General features: G+C 50.6%; 6 protein-coding genes across 6 annotated transcripts; 3 read left to right on the top strand and 3 right to left on the bottom strand.

Moving 5' to 3' along the window:
* Positions 1-1,272: 1,272 nt before the first annotated feature.
* BKA58DRAFT_464647 (uncharacterized protein) lies at positions 1,273-3,136 on the bottom strand. The gene is made up of 2 exons (XM_046174924.1): positions 2,052-3,136; positions 1,273-2,003 (listed from the first exon to the last, which is right to left on the bottom strand). Exons 1-2 carry the CDS (start codon positions 2,870-2,872, stop codon positions 1,679-1,681), a joined length of 1,146 nt encoding a protein of 381 aa, XP_046031609.1. The 5' UTR covers positions 2,873-3,136; the 3' UTR covers positions 1,273-1,678.
* Positions 3,137-3,218: 82 nt separating this feature from the next.
* BKA58DRAFT_23712 (Endoribonuclease L-PSP/chorismate mutase-like protein) lies at positions 3,219-4,021 on the top strand. Its single transcript, XM_046166605.1, has 2 exons — positions 3,219-3,587; positions 3,660-4,021. Exons 1-2 carry the CDS (start codon positions 3,351-3,353, stop codon positions 3,867-3,869), a joined length of 447 nt encoding a protein of 148 aa, XP_046031608.1. The 5' UTR covers positions 3,219-3,350; the 3' UTR covers positions 3,870-4,021.
* Positions 3,890-4,897, top strand: BKA58DRAFT_23709 (uncharacterized protein). Its single transcript, XM_046166604.1, has one exon. It carries the CDS (start codon positions 4,174-4,176, stop codon positions 4,813-4,815), a length of 642 nt encoding a protein of 213 aa, XP_046031607.1. The 5' UTR covers positions 3,890-4,173; the 3' UTR covers positions 4,816-4,897.
* Positions 4,898-5,066: 169 nt separating this feature from the next.
* On the top strand, positions 5,067-7,023 carry BKA58DRAFT_407844 (arginase family-domain-containing protein; the record flags this gene model as incomplete). The annotated part of the gene is made up of 10 exons (XM_046172047.1): positions 5,067-5,324; positions 5,404-5,500; positions 5,805-5,869; positions 5,922-5,963; positions 6,016-6,166; positions 6,213-6,236; positions 6,284-6,305; positions 6,358-6,626; positions 6,753-6,848; positions 6,920-7,023. The coding sequence occupies 10 exons, from the start codon at positions 5,067-5,069 to the stop codon at positions 7,021-7,023; spliced, it is 1,128 nt and encodes a 375-aa protein (XP_046031606.1).
* A 426-nt stretch (positions 7,024-7,449) lies between these two features.
* Positions 7,450-8,024, bottom strand: BKA58DRAFT_396980 (cytochrome b5-like heme/steroid binding domain-containing protein; the record flags this gene model as incomplete). Its single annotated transcript, XM_046171395.1, has 4 exons — positions 7,450-7,631; positions 7,691-7,748; positions 7,815-7,852; positions 7,910-8,024. 4 exons carry the CDS (start codon positions 8,022-8,024, stop codon positions 7,450-7,452), a joined length of 393 nt encoding a protein of 130 aa, XP_046031605.1.
* Positions 8,025-12,182: 4,158 nt separating this feature from the next.
* BKA58DRAFT_373785 (uncharacterized protein) lies at positions 12,183-14,755 on the bottom strand. Its single transcript, XM_046169258.1, has one exon. The coding sequence runs from the start codon at positions 14,503-14,505 to the stop codon at positions 12,244-12,246; it is 2,262 nt and encodes a 753-aa protein (XP_046031604.1). The 5' UTR covers positions 14,506-14,755; the 3' UTR covers positions 12,183-12,243.
* Between the last annotated feature and the right edge of the window lie 708 nt (positions 14,756-15,463).

Raw genomic sequence — 15,463 nt, 5'->3', positions numbered from 1 at the left:
CGTGCTGCTCCTTCGGCAAAGGTGATTGAGTGGGTCTGTGACTGAGGCGCTGGCGGCGGATGAGCATGAGTGGTATGAGCATGCATAGGGATTAACAATGGTATCATTGGTTGTGGATGGAACGGCGCATGATATCCTCCGCCGCCCGGTCCAGGCCAGGTATAACCATAGGAACGCGGATGTGGTCGAGATGGTCGAGATGGTCGAGATGGTCGAGATGGTCAAGATCTATGGTGACAGCAGCACCACATCACTATTCCAATGACAAGGCATGAGAAAAATGCGGCCATGAAGATGATACCTGCTCTGTCTCTCTCGGTCATGACTAAATCGATGATTTGCACCCTGACACTTGAAAATAAGATGAGACAAGGTGGAGAGCCCAAAGCAAATGCAGTGAGATTGTATCTGCGCGCCCTCAATACGGCCATATTAGACAAGCTATGGCTACACTGATTGCAATGAACGTTTACTGACAACGCATCGAGAGCTCAAACCGGCCTTGATAGGCTTTCGACCGTTACCATCGCCTCTGGAAACACACTCTATTAGGGTTTGTAACTTCATCCGTTCGACCCAGTGCGTCGCAAGCCTTGCACATAAGCCATATACCATCCTGACTACAAAGTAAAAGATCTCCTCGGTCTCCTCGGTCTGCTCGCTTGAGCCATCATCTCCCTTTCCCGCAGCCCTCCAATGTGCTCACGCGTAAGATCCAAGCCGTCAAACGCCGATCTAGGTAGGTCCAATGAGCCCTCATCCATCCACTCCCACTTCCGCAGTCTAGCCATCTCGGGTGTGATATCCAATCCATCGTACATCTCACTCAGCATATTATGTTCCTTTGTTTGCCTCCTAGAAGGTACGTATCTTGTGTTGGTAGCATGTACTCTTAAACGGCTTTTCGAACCATGGATCGTAATATGCTGGATCGAATGGCGGGAGTGTGTAGCCAGACAAGTCCGTATCCACTGTATATGGCCGTGTTTGCCTTCGACCCTTTCCTCCGCGTTGAAGATGGCAGTGTCAACGAAGACAGAGAGTGTCAATTGCTATGATCAGGGGAACGAATATGGCTACGAAGATGACTCCTATGAGATCTATTTCGTTCATCGCTTACGGTCGATGCGTAGCAAAGCTCAAACGGTGATGATAGGACATGGACGCAAGTGTTATAACAAGAAGACACAAAATGGTAGCTGTACCACTAAGACTACTCTCAGGTTTGTGGATTTGCTTATGTTGTTTGGTAAATCAGATACTCGTTGTGATGGGCAAACCCCGAACTTGTTTATGCATTTGTCACGGAACGACAGATTTGTTGGCAAAATATCACAATGTTTGTGAGATGGGCCATTGATGCTAACGTGCGTAGGGACTACCAAGTTGAAATATCAGTAAAGAAACCGAACTAAACCAGCTAACTATATCGTACAACCTTAATCAGAAACGCTAAGCGCCTAATGCATAGACAGCTTCACCCCATTCAAGGGAAAAACTGGACAGGTGCCCCGAATTCTACCTTGCCTTAACATCTTGAGTTTGTAGATTGTTCAGGCAATGTAGCCTTCTTAGCTCTTTTTTTTAGACAGCAGTCCTTCGCAGAGATAGGTGTCCAATTTTGCCCTTAAATGGGGTGGCTTTGTGAGCAAACATTATTAACCTTAGAGGGCAAGACCTAGTGCAGCGCCCGAAGCGTTTGCTCAACGGCGATACCCAGGCCCCCAACACCTAAAACAGTCCACAACCATTTGTTACTTAGCTCATCGACGCTCGGCCAGAAAGCATTCTTATCCGCTCTGAATTTCTCCAATTCGCGGAACTTCTCGGGGTGAGATGCGGAGTATCGGCGCTCTTGGTGTTTCTCTTTTTCGGCGTCGCCCCCAAAGAAGCGGAGGAAGGCGTAATTTGCGGCAGGGCCTAGGAGTTCGATAGGAGCGAGCATGTCTGAGCCGTAAAGCATGACGATGAAGGAGATGTGTACGAGGGCGTCGCCAAGGTAGCTACACGACGTTAGCGAGTGACATGAAATGTGGAACAGGGATACATACTTGGGGTTGCGGACGATGCTCCATACTCCTTCGCGCATGATGCCCTTATTGCCTTCGGCCTTGAATTGGTCCAGCTGGTAGTCTGCAAGTGTCTCCATGGCCAAACCTGAAGAGAAGAGTCCGACAGCAAACATCTGGACAAAGGGATGGTAGCCTGTCATGACGGCACCCTCGTGTCGGAACGGCGCGGTGAATGGGAGGCTGATGAGCATCTGAAAGAAAGCCTCGGGTATGAAGACTTTGAATAAAGCGCTGTTCCAGAAGCCCTCCTCCTTCTTGACTTCGGCATATCGTGGGTCGTCATCACCTCGTTGAATCGAACGGTTGACGATGCGGTAGAAGAGACGTCCTCCCCATAGTGTAACACCCGTCAAAATAACACGCTCGTGCCATGACAGACGACTGAATGCCTGCGAAACGGTGTAGCCTTGAGCGAGACGGCGTCCAACGGCAGACCACCAGGCGTTCACAACCTGACCACTGGGCCAGAGCCAGTCCTTGGCTTCAACGCGGTTTGTGTATCGTGCAGCTCCGTACGCAATGATAGCCAAGCCAGAATGCAGGGTGAGTGAAGGGATAAGTGTGTCTTTCAGGATGCCTACATCGAAAAGTGAAGCATTGTGAACATGGACCTTGGAATGAGTCGTATCCACATAAGCCGCAGGCACTGAGGCTGCTGAGCGGTTGGTGGCGGATCTTGAACTGCTCCCCGAGCCAGGCTGCAGGTAGAAGTCGTGAGGTTTTTGTTCGCCAACTTGAACGCGAACGTCCGGAGGACGCGTTGGGTCGCTCGACGATGAGTTGAACCAGCCAGACGCCATGATACAAGCAGTGTCTGTCAAAGAAAGGGGTGTAAGCTGAGGTTGCGCGAACCGTCACAAGCATACGGCTTTAACGCTCTCGCCGCTGGAGCTTTCCCCGCATTCGTACGGAGGCAGGCGCGTGTTGGCCTGCATCTCATTCGCCCGGTTGCAGGTGGGATATTATCATCCGTCAATGAAGTACTCCACTGCGACCCAATGATGTGGTAATGTTTAATCAGCTAGCCGGGCTGTGTGCAGTGGTGTGAGGTTTATCGCGTCCTGTTTGCGTGCTGAAAGTGGATTCGCGTGACGAAAGTCGGTGATGTCACCATGGCCCATGCTTCAACACCAGTGAGGCCCACATGTTTGACTACTAGGTGCGGCAAGTGCACGCGAAAATGCCCCTCATGCCGAGATACTATCGTAAGACTCGAGTAAAGAACATATAGAAAACATCAACAAGTATCCTTGCTCCAATTTTATCTTGACTTCAATCATGTCATCTAATAAGCCTCATGCCTTTAACCCGGAGAACGTACCGGAACCTCCCCCAACGTACAACCAAGTCTGCATCACTCCAATAGTGCCGACATCCAAATTGGTCACCCTTGCTGGTCAAACTGGCCTTCAAAAAGACCATACCATCCCCTCCGACATTAAAGAGCAAGCAAAGGGTGCCTACGATAGCATTCACAAGTGCTTGGCCGCCGCTGGAGCGACACCACGAGATATTGTATGCTTTGAATCTTGATCAATCACCTTTCAAGGCAGTGCTGGCCATGTCACTAACTTCGATGTAATTCAGGTGCATGTTCGACATTACATCGTCAAAGATACCGGCAACCCAGAGCAGGATCGAAAGGATGTTGTAGATCGCGGCTGGGGAGATATCTGGATTGAATATATGGATAGGGAGGCGGGCGGGCATAGACCACCTGACACAGTTGTCGGTGTTGCAAGTTTGGCGAAGAAGGAACTGCTGTATGAGTGTGAAGTAACGGCTATAATCAGCTAGTTACTGGCTTTAAACATTGGACTGTACTTATGGTTTGGACCTAGCCAACGAAAGCATGTGCATTAAGTACAAATATGATGATTCATCTCCTCAACATCTCAGCATGACATTCATAGACGTCAAACTCACCAATCGGTGTGCAGAGCAATTTGCGCTTAGACGATGTCAGCTTTGGCCTTGCCGATCGAGGCAACCTCTTCGTGCATGACGCTACGCAACACAGTAACGATTAAAATTATCTGAGGTTGTCCGATGGCTCATAAGAAGAGCATATGACCTCTAGAAAAGTAATCACACGTTGATAATGGCAAACTACGAGCCGTCCACCGTAGACACAGTCGCTCAGATCAAGCATTACTACCATGTGTACCGGCACACCGAAGAAATCGAGCGCAAAAGCCTTTTCTTCTCTCCAAACTGCATGCAGATATGCCGATCAACACCTTCCTATGCGGCAACGAGTCGTGATGGGATTGCACAGTATCTTCAAGACGCACAACAGGGAAACATACCAGTATACGCACCTGCATCGTCTCCGGCTGTTATCTCGGACCTTTCCGGTGACCACATGACAGGGTCAGGGCCAAGGACAACGAAGTTACCGAAGAGCAGAAGTGTCTACACCATTCGTACTTTGCACCAATCCGAATTCGAATTCGGCTCAGACGACATCGTTGCGCCCGTAGGGTACACCGTGAAACAGCTGAAGTCTAAAGCTATTCGGGAAGAATGGATTGGAATGCGCGTCAACCTGTGGGAAGAAGGGGTTGAGAGGGACCTGTTGAAGAAGGTCCAGTACTGGTGGCGCCTGGAAGAGATACCCGACCACGAGCAGATGGGGAGCGATCCTCTACGGAGGAGTTGGAGGCAATGCTTGCATGACATCATCTTCATTGGTCCTAGAGACGGCACCGAGAACGAAGACAGACTGGAAGTCTTTGAGTGACTTCCTTGGAAAAGAAGAGTTCCGCGAGCGAGGTCTGATGGGCCGTCTGCGTTTTCTGGAAGTGGTAGTAGACTAGCAGCCGTTGCAGGCGGATCGAGGGGCACGATCGGCTGCACCTGCCATTTGAGGCTTAAGGCGACGGTTCGCATCATCACCGGCTCGCAATGGAGATAAGCACAATACTTATGTACGTTGGTAAATCAGACAGCTTTGCTCGCTTCCTCCTTGTTTTCCGATCTGTCCTGTTCATGATGGCACCTAAATCGTTGTTGTTTCTGGCATCCTCTTTCAAGCTCCTCGCAAGCGCTCGCGATGTTACTTTTCCACCAATTTCTGGTTATTCGTCGCAGCAGATTATCGCTCATGGCAACCTTGAAATGGACATCACCCAAGGAAAGTTTGCAGGGTTGATGACATACGCCAATCTGCCATATGTGCACTGTTTAGCACCAGAAGGCCAAGATGTGGAGCCATTCGACATCGCAATTCTTGGTGCGCCGTTTGACACTGTAGGTCATGTACATTGTGTGCGCGAGACTGCGCATCGGAGTTGGGTGCATCGCAAGGGCCAAGTTTAACAACCGGCAGGGAGTCACGGCACGGCCTGGAGCGCGCTTCGGTCCGGGTGGCATTCGGCAGGGCTCAAGCCGGATATCGCCAGACGCTGCTTGGTCAATATACACAGGTATGTTGTATTACGATGAGGATGCGCGTATGGGCGTTCATCCCGCAAGCGCAGACTTGGTACGTTGTTCAAAACGAAGCAACAAGGAACGGCACTTGTTACACCACGTCATCTTGGCAAGTTGTGTTCTCGAGGCGTCCATGGGTGCGCTGGAATTTGTCCTGTGTACTCTGATCTTGGTTGCAGCTTCTTGCTATCTTGATGATACTGCTCCGTTCGCTCCTGCATGAAGCCAGCATTGCATCGAGAGGCTCTAATGGTTGTGATGAAGCGACATCGCAATGTACTGACTGACTGGGCTTAGGCGAAAACGTCTTCGTGGATTGGGCAAAAGTTATCGACTGCGGCGATGCTCCCTTAACGTTTTTGGTAAAACATTGATGGAACGACCAAGGAGGACCATAGCTAACGTATCTGGAAGGATAACACTGCGGCCTTGAAGCAGCTTGATAAGACGCACAAGGTTTGTGAACGCACGGAATGACTGGTTCAAATGTCTGACAACCATCGCCAAGATCGTGTCCTCAAGAGCGACCAACTCAAGCGAGCGCACGACACCAAAGATTGTGACGCTAGGTGGCGATCATACTACAACGTTATCGGCCCTTCGATCGACTCATCGTCACTGGGGGCCAGTGAGCGTAATACACTTTGACAGTCACATCGGTAAGCTCGCGGCACCCCTTGTTGAGCTTCGCTGACTGCTGCGTAGACACATGGGACCCAGAGGTACTAGGTAAGCCGAAGTATTCACGGATCCGATCAAGGACTGACATAGTACAGGCGGAGGTATCTCCCATTATGCGTGAGTCTAACTATCAGAACGCACCTTGGATATCGCTGAAACAGTACAATAGTGGTGTCAACCATGGAACATTCTTGCACATCGCTCATGAGGAAGGCTTGATCCGAAATACTAGTATACACGCGGGCATCCGAGCTCCTGTGATGCGACCGAAAGGTGATGTGCGGAACGACCTTCGATGTGGTTTTGAGATGGTCAAGGCTAGGGCAATCGATCGATTGGGTGTAGCTGGTATCATCGACAAGCTGAAATCTCGCGTCTCTGGAACGAAGGTCTACATCAGCGTCGATATAGACGTACTCGATCCGGCATTCGCACCTGGTAAGTCATCACACAAAACATATCAAGGACGATCAAGGACGATCAAGGACAATCATCTCCGATGTAGCAGCTTTAACTTCCACTGCTGAAACACTTTGTAACATTGTGATTGACACATACGAATAGCTACGGGAACAGCCGAAGTCGGTGGATGGAGCACACGAGAGCTTTTGTCCATTTTAGATGGTCTCGAAGGACTAGACGTCGTCGGGGCAGATGTTGGTACGTATCTTCCAAACCCCCTTGACTCATCAGTAAGAGCACTAGAATTTGACTGAATGTACTCGTCATAGTGGAAGTGGCTCCCATTTACGATAACCCGGGCGAAACCACCGTATTGGCCGCTGCAGAGGTCGTGCACTCTCTCATTGCTTTGATGGTGAAGTCACCATCTTAGCGGCGGAACTGTGCTACTTCTATGGGAATTGTACGGGTAGAAGTTGGGTAGGTTCATAGGCAGAGCGATCGCTGGCTGTGTCGTTTCGTTGGGGATCTGGACAGGCTAGCAGGCACCCTACCACTTATTGTACCTCATCATGCGCAACACGGTAAGTCCATACCATCAAAGAGCTTGAGCATGATTTGATATCATCGTACGACTATAATCCGTACACTTCCTCGGACGCAGATTAATTGTAGCGCATCCGGTGTGCTTCTAAGCTTTGTGGTCTCATCAATTTGCTTCTCCACGTTCTTAGTGCAGCGCATGTGACACTTAAAGCACCTTTTAGTTGACTCAGTAGAACCTAGTTGCTTTGAACTGCTACATTACACGAACCAATGGTAGGGCGTGTGCTAGTCGACGATTGGAGACATGGGCCGTCTAGAGATTGGCACCGTCAGGAGGCAAACGTCCGACTATGTTGTAACGCTTGCTGAAGAATGTATGCCAATCATTGAGAACCTGTTTTTCTTTGTCGGAAAGTCCGGAGTAGTCCGATATGCAATCTTCGGGCTTGAGAGAAGACAGGCCGAGGGCACGGTTGGGCTCTTTCCCGGCAAACACTGGGACGATAAGTTAGTCGTTTGTGGTACGACTTGACGATGCATCTCGGGCGACAAACCGTGATAGCCCTTCCCAGGCGCGTACGTCTCCTTGCCGCTCACATCGAACACGTCACCCTAATGATGGTCAACCTTTTCTGCGCGCGCACGAGATCAACATGGAGGAAAAGCAGCTATAGTTACCTTGATTGCGACAAGAGTGGGTAGACCCTCGTTTGTGCCTGCTGATGGTCAGTGCCTGGCCACTCAAACACCAGCCAGTCGTTGCGAAGCCGTACCATCACACTTCGCAAGGTATTCGCGTTCAATGACATCATCCTTCGGCGGGTTCAGTGCGACGGGTTGTTTTGGCGCAAACTTCTCCTTCTTCGGCTGCTCTGTAGAGTCTGACATGGTAGAGATCTAGATATCGGTGTAAATGATGCAGAATGTCGGATGGGAAGTCACAATGCTGGCCTGTCTGCCGGTGGCAGGTGGGGCTCAACGCCTATGCCGTGCTAGGTTAGCCGCACGAGCCTCATTTCCCGAGGTCGTCACGAACTTCCTCATTGCACACGCCATGACCGACCACTCTGCGACGCTACGCGCGCCGTGATCAGTCACCACATATATGAGCTGATGATCGCAGGTTCTGATGTCGGCCTGAATGCGCCTCTCGGAAGAGCTGTCTACTGTATCGAGCACCACGACGCAGCTGCCCATCGAAGATCACTCGCCGTTCACATGAGGCTATATGTCGATTTACCATATATTAGGTGGTGTGTAGGTGCAATACTAATAGTGTACAGTGAACACTGCAGCCACGGAAGAGGGTGCCCAGATATGCCGCGCTCAGGACATTACAAGCGTTAGAACTCGCTGCAAAAGCAATGAAAAGACCGCCCAGGCGTGCAAACAATCACAAAAACCCGACAAGTATGATGACAGCCTCCCCTCTTGATGTCCGCTCCGAATCTGTACAGTTTTTGGGTGCATCGACTTCTCCGAGCCGAGAAAAGACCACTGGTCTACAACAGGTAGCTATGGCTGGTATTGCATCCAGAGAACCATTTATCTTCCGCCAGCAAAGGTATACGCTGACGGAATCGCATGCACTGCTGAATTGTATTGGCTCTGTCTGACGCAATTGGTGCAGTTCGTTTCTTGTTGATCCCACTCTCTTCTAATGTTCCAAGCGCCAAAACATTGATGGCCAGGATCGTTGCGCGCGAAGTGGCAGTGCTGCATGAGCCGATGCTCGTTGTGGCCACAAGGAAACTTGATCTTTTCGTAATAGCACATCTCAAAGGCGTTTCTGGTATGACTTTCTGTCCGATCCTGTGTTCGCGAGCTACGGGTCATTGTCAGCTTGCTGGCCGTGGTGGAACATGGCGAACTTACATCCAAACCACGTGTACGTGTCTCGTACTCGATATCTGGCGATTTTGGACACAGGCTTCAGCTGAAACTTGAACAAGCTTTTGGTGTACGGAGTTTGAGAACACTGCGGAGAAAATCTGGGGAAATCTGGGGTTTGCACTTCGAAGGAGAATGTAACGACCCTTTATACGCCACCAACCAACGTCACCGGGGTTGCTATACGCTTCTTCTTCGCGTCCCTCTAGCCGCAGTCTTCTTTGAGCAATCTCATGCACTAGAAGAGTCCCTGTCGGAGTCTCGTCACACACAAAAAACGCAAGCCCTCTCAAGCCGATAGATTGCTTGCCACACTGGAGACCTCTGCCCAGGTGTTCGGCTCGGCGCGCGCGTACAGTTTTGTGGTCACAATTCTTTTGTTATCACATTACATTAGGCTGGCAGAAACATGCATCCTTCTCATACGTAACAAAGAGGTATAGGTGTGGTGCTGCAGCTATGTGAGCATGAGTCAGTTTGTGATACGACCATGGGCCGCACAGAGGCAAACCGCACCCGCAGTAGAGCCTGTTCTTGAATTCCGTTCCACGAGCCCGGAACTTGGACCTAGACCCCAGTAAAAGGCTACCTCAACATGCGCTATCTGCGTTGATGTCATCTCCCGTTTGTTTGACGCAAGCTGATTTGAATAGCAAATGTTGATATAATCGAATTCCTTCCTTCAAAAATACTCCATGCTTCTAATCATAATCTCCTGCTTGAAATATAGTCGAGAAGAAACAACATCTATCGTCCTGACGGAAGTCGAGCAAATGTCAGATGCAGCTTCACGCACGGTCGTCTCCACTACTCGAAACGTCCCTCAAGCCAATAAACAACTGCCTTGATATGCAGGATACATCTTCAGGTATCAGCGCTTGCGGACATCCACTCATTTTGTCAGTCAAATCACCAGTGCGTTGGGATATGCCAAGCTAATCATGTATGATTTAGCACACCCTCGCGGTATCCGTTTCCCCGACTGATACTTAGTACTTGAGTAAGCAGTCTTGCTACAGCTGCTTGCAGGTCTCGCATGGGTAGGATGGATCTTGATACACACAAATCGCCCGCCAGCCAATACAAATAGCTGGATCTCGCTCGAAGCTGCAGGATGTGGTTTATGGTTACAACACGCGGATGCGGGAGTGAACTTCCCTATTGCGATGCACTCTTGATATGGTGCCAGTACCATGTTGAACCGTCGTTCACGATCACGAAGCTCTCCTATCCGCTGTAAGCCTGCTTCTTTCCCCGCTCGCTTCGCAATCACTAGCCGCTTCCCCGTTGTACCCCCACATCATCGAAACACACTGATTGCTACAAATTTGAAACCCAAAGTCATGAGCCCATGTGGACACGAGTCATCAGCACACTCGTTGAGTGGACGCCCCTTATTACCCGGAGAACAGCGTGTACCCTTCTAGTTCGCAATTATTAGTTGATCGGCATCATGGATATTGCGTTAGTAGAGTGATTCATCTACTGTCAGTGAAGAATACACCTATTCAGCATCCAACGATGACCTGGCACATGAAGAAGGTTCGTTCCGAGAGGCTATATCATGCCAACAGCACAGCAAATCTCGCGGGGAAGCGGTATCCTAACCGATATAGAACATCACACCAGAGCACTCTTACCTCTACCTTGTAGGCCGGTGCATGCTCGTGTCACAACTGTATACCATCGACAGAAGATAATATCGGCAGGATTCCTCGCGTGGGCAGAGTCCGTGCTCTCCGCGAAGAGTTCGAACATGCAGTTGATGCAGTACGCGGAACCTTTCGGTCGCTTGGCTGTTACCCAACGAGCAGACTGTCCTGGGCGAACGCACCCGATATAGGCAAGCGAACTTAGCATGCGTTATTGCATACATTGAGTAGCCGGCGTAAGACTATGTGTGGAACGAAACTAGGAGGATATCCAATTGAACGAGTGCTTACTTCCTAGATGAGTGGCTAACTCCAATCGCTGGTACTTCAAAGCCGCTCTGAGCTGAGACCAAGGGAGACATACCCAGGGGACTGTGCTGACAGCTCGTCCTCGAGATGAGCGCGTTCTCTACTCCCATTGGATGTATACATGGACCTAGTGGACTAAAGAAACTATTGCTAGGCTGGTATTGGAGACAAAACCGATGTAAAGAAGTGTTGTTATGGGTTCATCCTTTAACGGTACACTCTGCTAGAGATGAGCTATAAGATAAGACTCAGCTGACGTCAAGATACGATCGAAGACCCTCGACACACGCTATCGATTACGATCGATCGCATCTCACTGCGCGATTGCACGTTCATACTGAGCAGTGCGATGAAGTTTGTTCGGGTCTACTGACTCGAAAAGAAGATTGAAGCAACATCACTACGCCTCTGCATTCTTACCGTGTTTATGAGCCGTGGTGCACACACGGAACTTTTGCTGCGGACGGGTGAACCCGTCTGTGCGCACTTCCATACGCGGCGTCCTTTTCGGGTACTCCAATGGGGTTAGTACATGCAAGCTCCCCGTCGTTTCCTCGTTTCTTCGATATCGACACTGACACCACATTTAAAGGTCCACACGAGAAGTGAATCCCGATGTTCAGTTTCGGCGTACTCTACCGAGAGTTGAAACCTCCAGTCAGTCAGATATGCTCGCTCTATTCCGACCAATGCCGAGGTAACCGCTTGGCTGAAATACATCCATTAAGCCAACTCTCTATGTGAACAAAGAGTACGTAAGTCGCAATACAATATCCAGCAATGCTGTGTTATAGGTCATCACGTATATAATCGTCTATCACGACATACATCGTCTCCAGCCCGTCCCACGCCTCTTCTGTCCTTTGGCCCACCTCCGTCGTACCGACAATCTTCCCTGCAAGACCTGCACCGAGATGGCCTAGATGGGCTGCGCGAACATCATTTTGAGACAAAAGCGGAGAATTCGAATCGAGCTATCGAAGTAAAGGCCCCGCGGGAAGAGACGAGATTGCGGCAAGTAAAAGCGGGTACGCGTTGGGAAGTGATGGGGAACTCATCGTTCAGACTTTACCAGGGGATAAATGGCGGGCTGAAGCTGGACATCGTGGTTGTGCGTCAAGTTCAGTATTACCAAGTATTTGAAGATACCGCGGAGGTGGGCAGTATAGAATACATTCATAGAGAACTCTGAACAACAATTACTTTTCCATTAACATCGACGCCGTCGCTAATACTAACAAGGAGGCTTAGTACGATCACGCTTTACCAGCCTTTCTCGCCTTCCGCGCTTGTCTCTTTTTCGCGATGATTCTTGTCCGCTGCGCCAGCTTTCCGTCTTTGCCCTTTACTGCACCGGCATCCGCGCCAGCTTCCGCAGTACCCGTACCCTGCTTTCCCTTGCCGCTGTCCTTACTCTTGCCCGCCTTCTGACCCGCAGCGCTAGAATCACGCTTGCGCTTCTTGCCTTTAGTCGCACCCGGCTCGGCATCGTCGCTGTCAGCCTCGCCCTCAGCCTTCGACTTGGGTGGCTCTCTGGCCTTCTCCTCGCGGTCTGAGCGCCTGTTGACAACATTGGCGTTTTCGATGGCAAACTCGACAATTAGACGTTTCCGCTTGTCTTCGAGTGCTTCCTGAGCGGCCTTCTTGCTCTTTGGCGTGGGACCAGACTTGATCTTGTAGTCCACTGCGTGGCCATTAAGCCATCGAAGACCCATGAGTGCATTTCGGTGTGTGTAGTACTCGATGAATCCATAGCCTCTGCTCCTTCCAGCACCGGTGTCTTCAGAAACTTTGCTACCAGCGGGTGTCTCGAAAACAACCTTGGCCTGTTTGACAATACCCTTACCCTTCTTCTTACGCATCTTCTCTGCGACGAGCATCTCTTGACCGCCACGAATGACTTCCTCTTTATTAAGCTTCTGTCGCTTGCCCTCTTTGACATCGGCTGCGAAACCAACGACGGCGCTACGAGCAAGCTGCTTCAGGTCCTTAGACGTGATGCTGCGGGGAATGTTGCGCACGGAGAGGCGGGTGAGAGATAAATGGAGTGATGGGTTTTCCTGAATCTGCTTACGGCGCATTGTTGCGCTCTCTTCGCGCATCTTAATTTCAGAGGGCGAGAGCTTCTGGTATAGCGGCGAGTTGGAAGCAATAGTTCCTTCAGAGAGAAGGTAGAGGCGACGCTTGTCTTTGTCACGGCTAAAGCGCGAAGCAGCGCCTTCCGCTGTCAGACGAGTAGCTTCGTTCTTGTCAACTGCGCGTGAGATTTGTAGGATGCGACCGTCAATGGTATATTTGCCGGTTGGGTCGGCGTCTTCGTCTTCGAGCACAGAGTGTGTAACAGTAATGGTGGAGCCGTCCTTCTTGTCGAGGTTCTTCTTCTGTAGCTTGACGCGCGGGACGCCTTTGAGGCAGTTGATCATGTCTTCTTCTGCAAAGAATGAGACGAATCCTGTGCCTTTTGGTCGTTCGGTCTCGCGGTCGACCACAACACGCGCAAATCGGATGCCACCGAATTGCTGGAAGTGCTCTTTGAGACGTTCGTCGTCAACTGTGAAAGGCACATTGCGCACGAAAAGAGTGTATTCCTCACGCTTCGGTCGGGTGTCCTCTTGTTCAAGCTCCACTCCACCATCTTCATCATCCTCTGATATGTCCTCGTAGTCGGTGTTGCTATCGTCTTCGTCGTCTTCGCTATCGTCCATTTCAGAGTCGTCATCATCCGAGCTGACAGCAGAGCTCTCAGCGTCTTCCATATCTTCATCTTCGTCTTCTCCGTCGGCTTTGGCATCATCTCCCTCCCGTTCAGTCTTTTGCAGGCTCTGCCATGTTTCCCGATCCACAGCCCAGTCCACAGCGATAGGTCTTTCGTCGACCTCCTTGCCGTTCAGCTCTTGTATCGCCCTCTCCGCGTTCTTCTTCCCACGTAGCGAGACGAAACCGAAACCTCTCAGTTCACCATTGGGCTTCTTGGGCAGATTGACAAAGTTGACTTTTCCATAGCTTCTGAACAACTTCTGTAGATCGTCCGGCGTCTTTATAGTCCATGGCAGATTGCGAATGATCAACTTTGGCGTCTGCGCATCCTTGATCTGCTGCTCGCGCTCTGCCTTGGCCCTGTCACCAGCCCTCGGCCTCTTCTCTTCGCCTTCACGCTGTCTCGCCTCGGCAAAGTCAACCTTGATCTTCTTGCCCTTGATCTCCGTATTGTTCAACTCCTCCTTCGCTCTTTGCGCATCTTCGACGTCGGCGAATGTTACGAAACCGTAGCTTTTCGATTCCCTGGTTTCCTTGTCCAGTACAACGAGCGCGTTTTTGATTGGGTACGATTCGGAGAAGTATTCGGTAAGGTCTTCGGTCGTAACGGTGGGCGCAAGTCCGCGAACGAAAAGTTGTCGGCGCGCAGCTTCTTTGGGCGCCGCTGTAGAAGAATTGGACGGTTGCTCGGCGTCGGCGGTTGCTGTGACGGCTTCTGCTCCTTCGAGCGAGAGACGCTGGCGCTTTCTTCGAGGAGCCATTGCAAAATGATGAGCTGAAAATTGTTATTTGCAGTACTGGTCTCTGGACATGCCTTGCAAAAAAAGTTCCAGTATCTCGGCGCACAGATCCACCGCGCCGGCCTTGGCGATGCACGGAAAAGTGGGGCCAGACCCTTTGAACTGCCCCGTCGTCTGCATTCGAGCTGGATCTGCTCTCTCCAACTTCACCCACTTTCATTCACCGTTCAGTCTAGGGTTCATTCGAGTCGAATTTCGCATCGCGATCTGCTGCATAGGATGCTTCGCCCAACTGGGGAAGCCGGTGCGTCAGCCTGCACATCCCCACTCAACCTGGGTCATGGGACTCATGCCTTCGCGCATCGCTATCTGTGGTTGCACATTATTCGAGCGATGCCGTTGTTGAGGCATTTTGGAGCACACAAGAGCATGCGCTTTTGAAATCCCATGCCGCGACTCGCCACACTATCAACGTGCATACAAACACGTAACCGCATAGGATCTCATGCTCACAACAACAGGCCGCGAAAATAACAAACTCATAGAAGGAGCAACTGTATGTCCAGGCGTAAGTATCTGATGATTACTTACGTCAACTTGTTATCAGGGCTATCCCTTCTCGCATCACAAGACTTCGCGGCCTGAACCGTAAGCCTTCACCATTATTGTTGCTACAGGACGGAAACGGCCTTTTTCGGAAGATGCTCCGGTTATGTGGAATGGTCTGACTTGTGAAACAATTCTGCCCTGTTTAATTCAATATTCCGCGGAATTAGTACAAAGTGGCAATCGTATCTGTTGCACCTTTGCTAACGACGAGGTGTGTTGAACAGCAAGATCTGCCTCGTCTACACCTCATAGCGTTAGTATCCGGCACTCAACGTCTGCACGCAATGCCATGGATACTGCTCCTTTGACATTTCTGACACCGAAGCTACACCGGCGCAATCAAATGGCTTATCAGGCGTCGCTTAACTAC

This window comes from Alternaria rosae (genome assembly GCF_020736505.1).
Source record: "Alternaria rosae strain MPI-PUGE-AT-0040 chromosome Unknown BKA58scaffold_1, whole genome shotgun sequence".
Classification (NCBI taxonomy): Eukaryota; Fungi; Ascomycota; class Dothideomycetes; order Pleosporales; family Pleosporaceae; genus Alternaria; species Alternaria rosae.
This window is presented reverse-complemented; position numbering and strand designations above follow the sequence as displayed.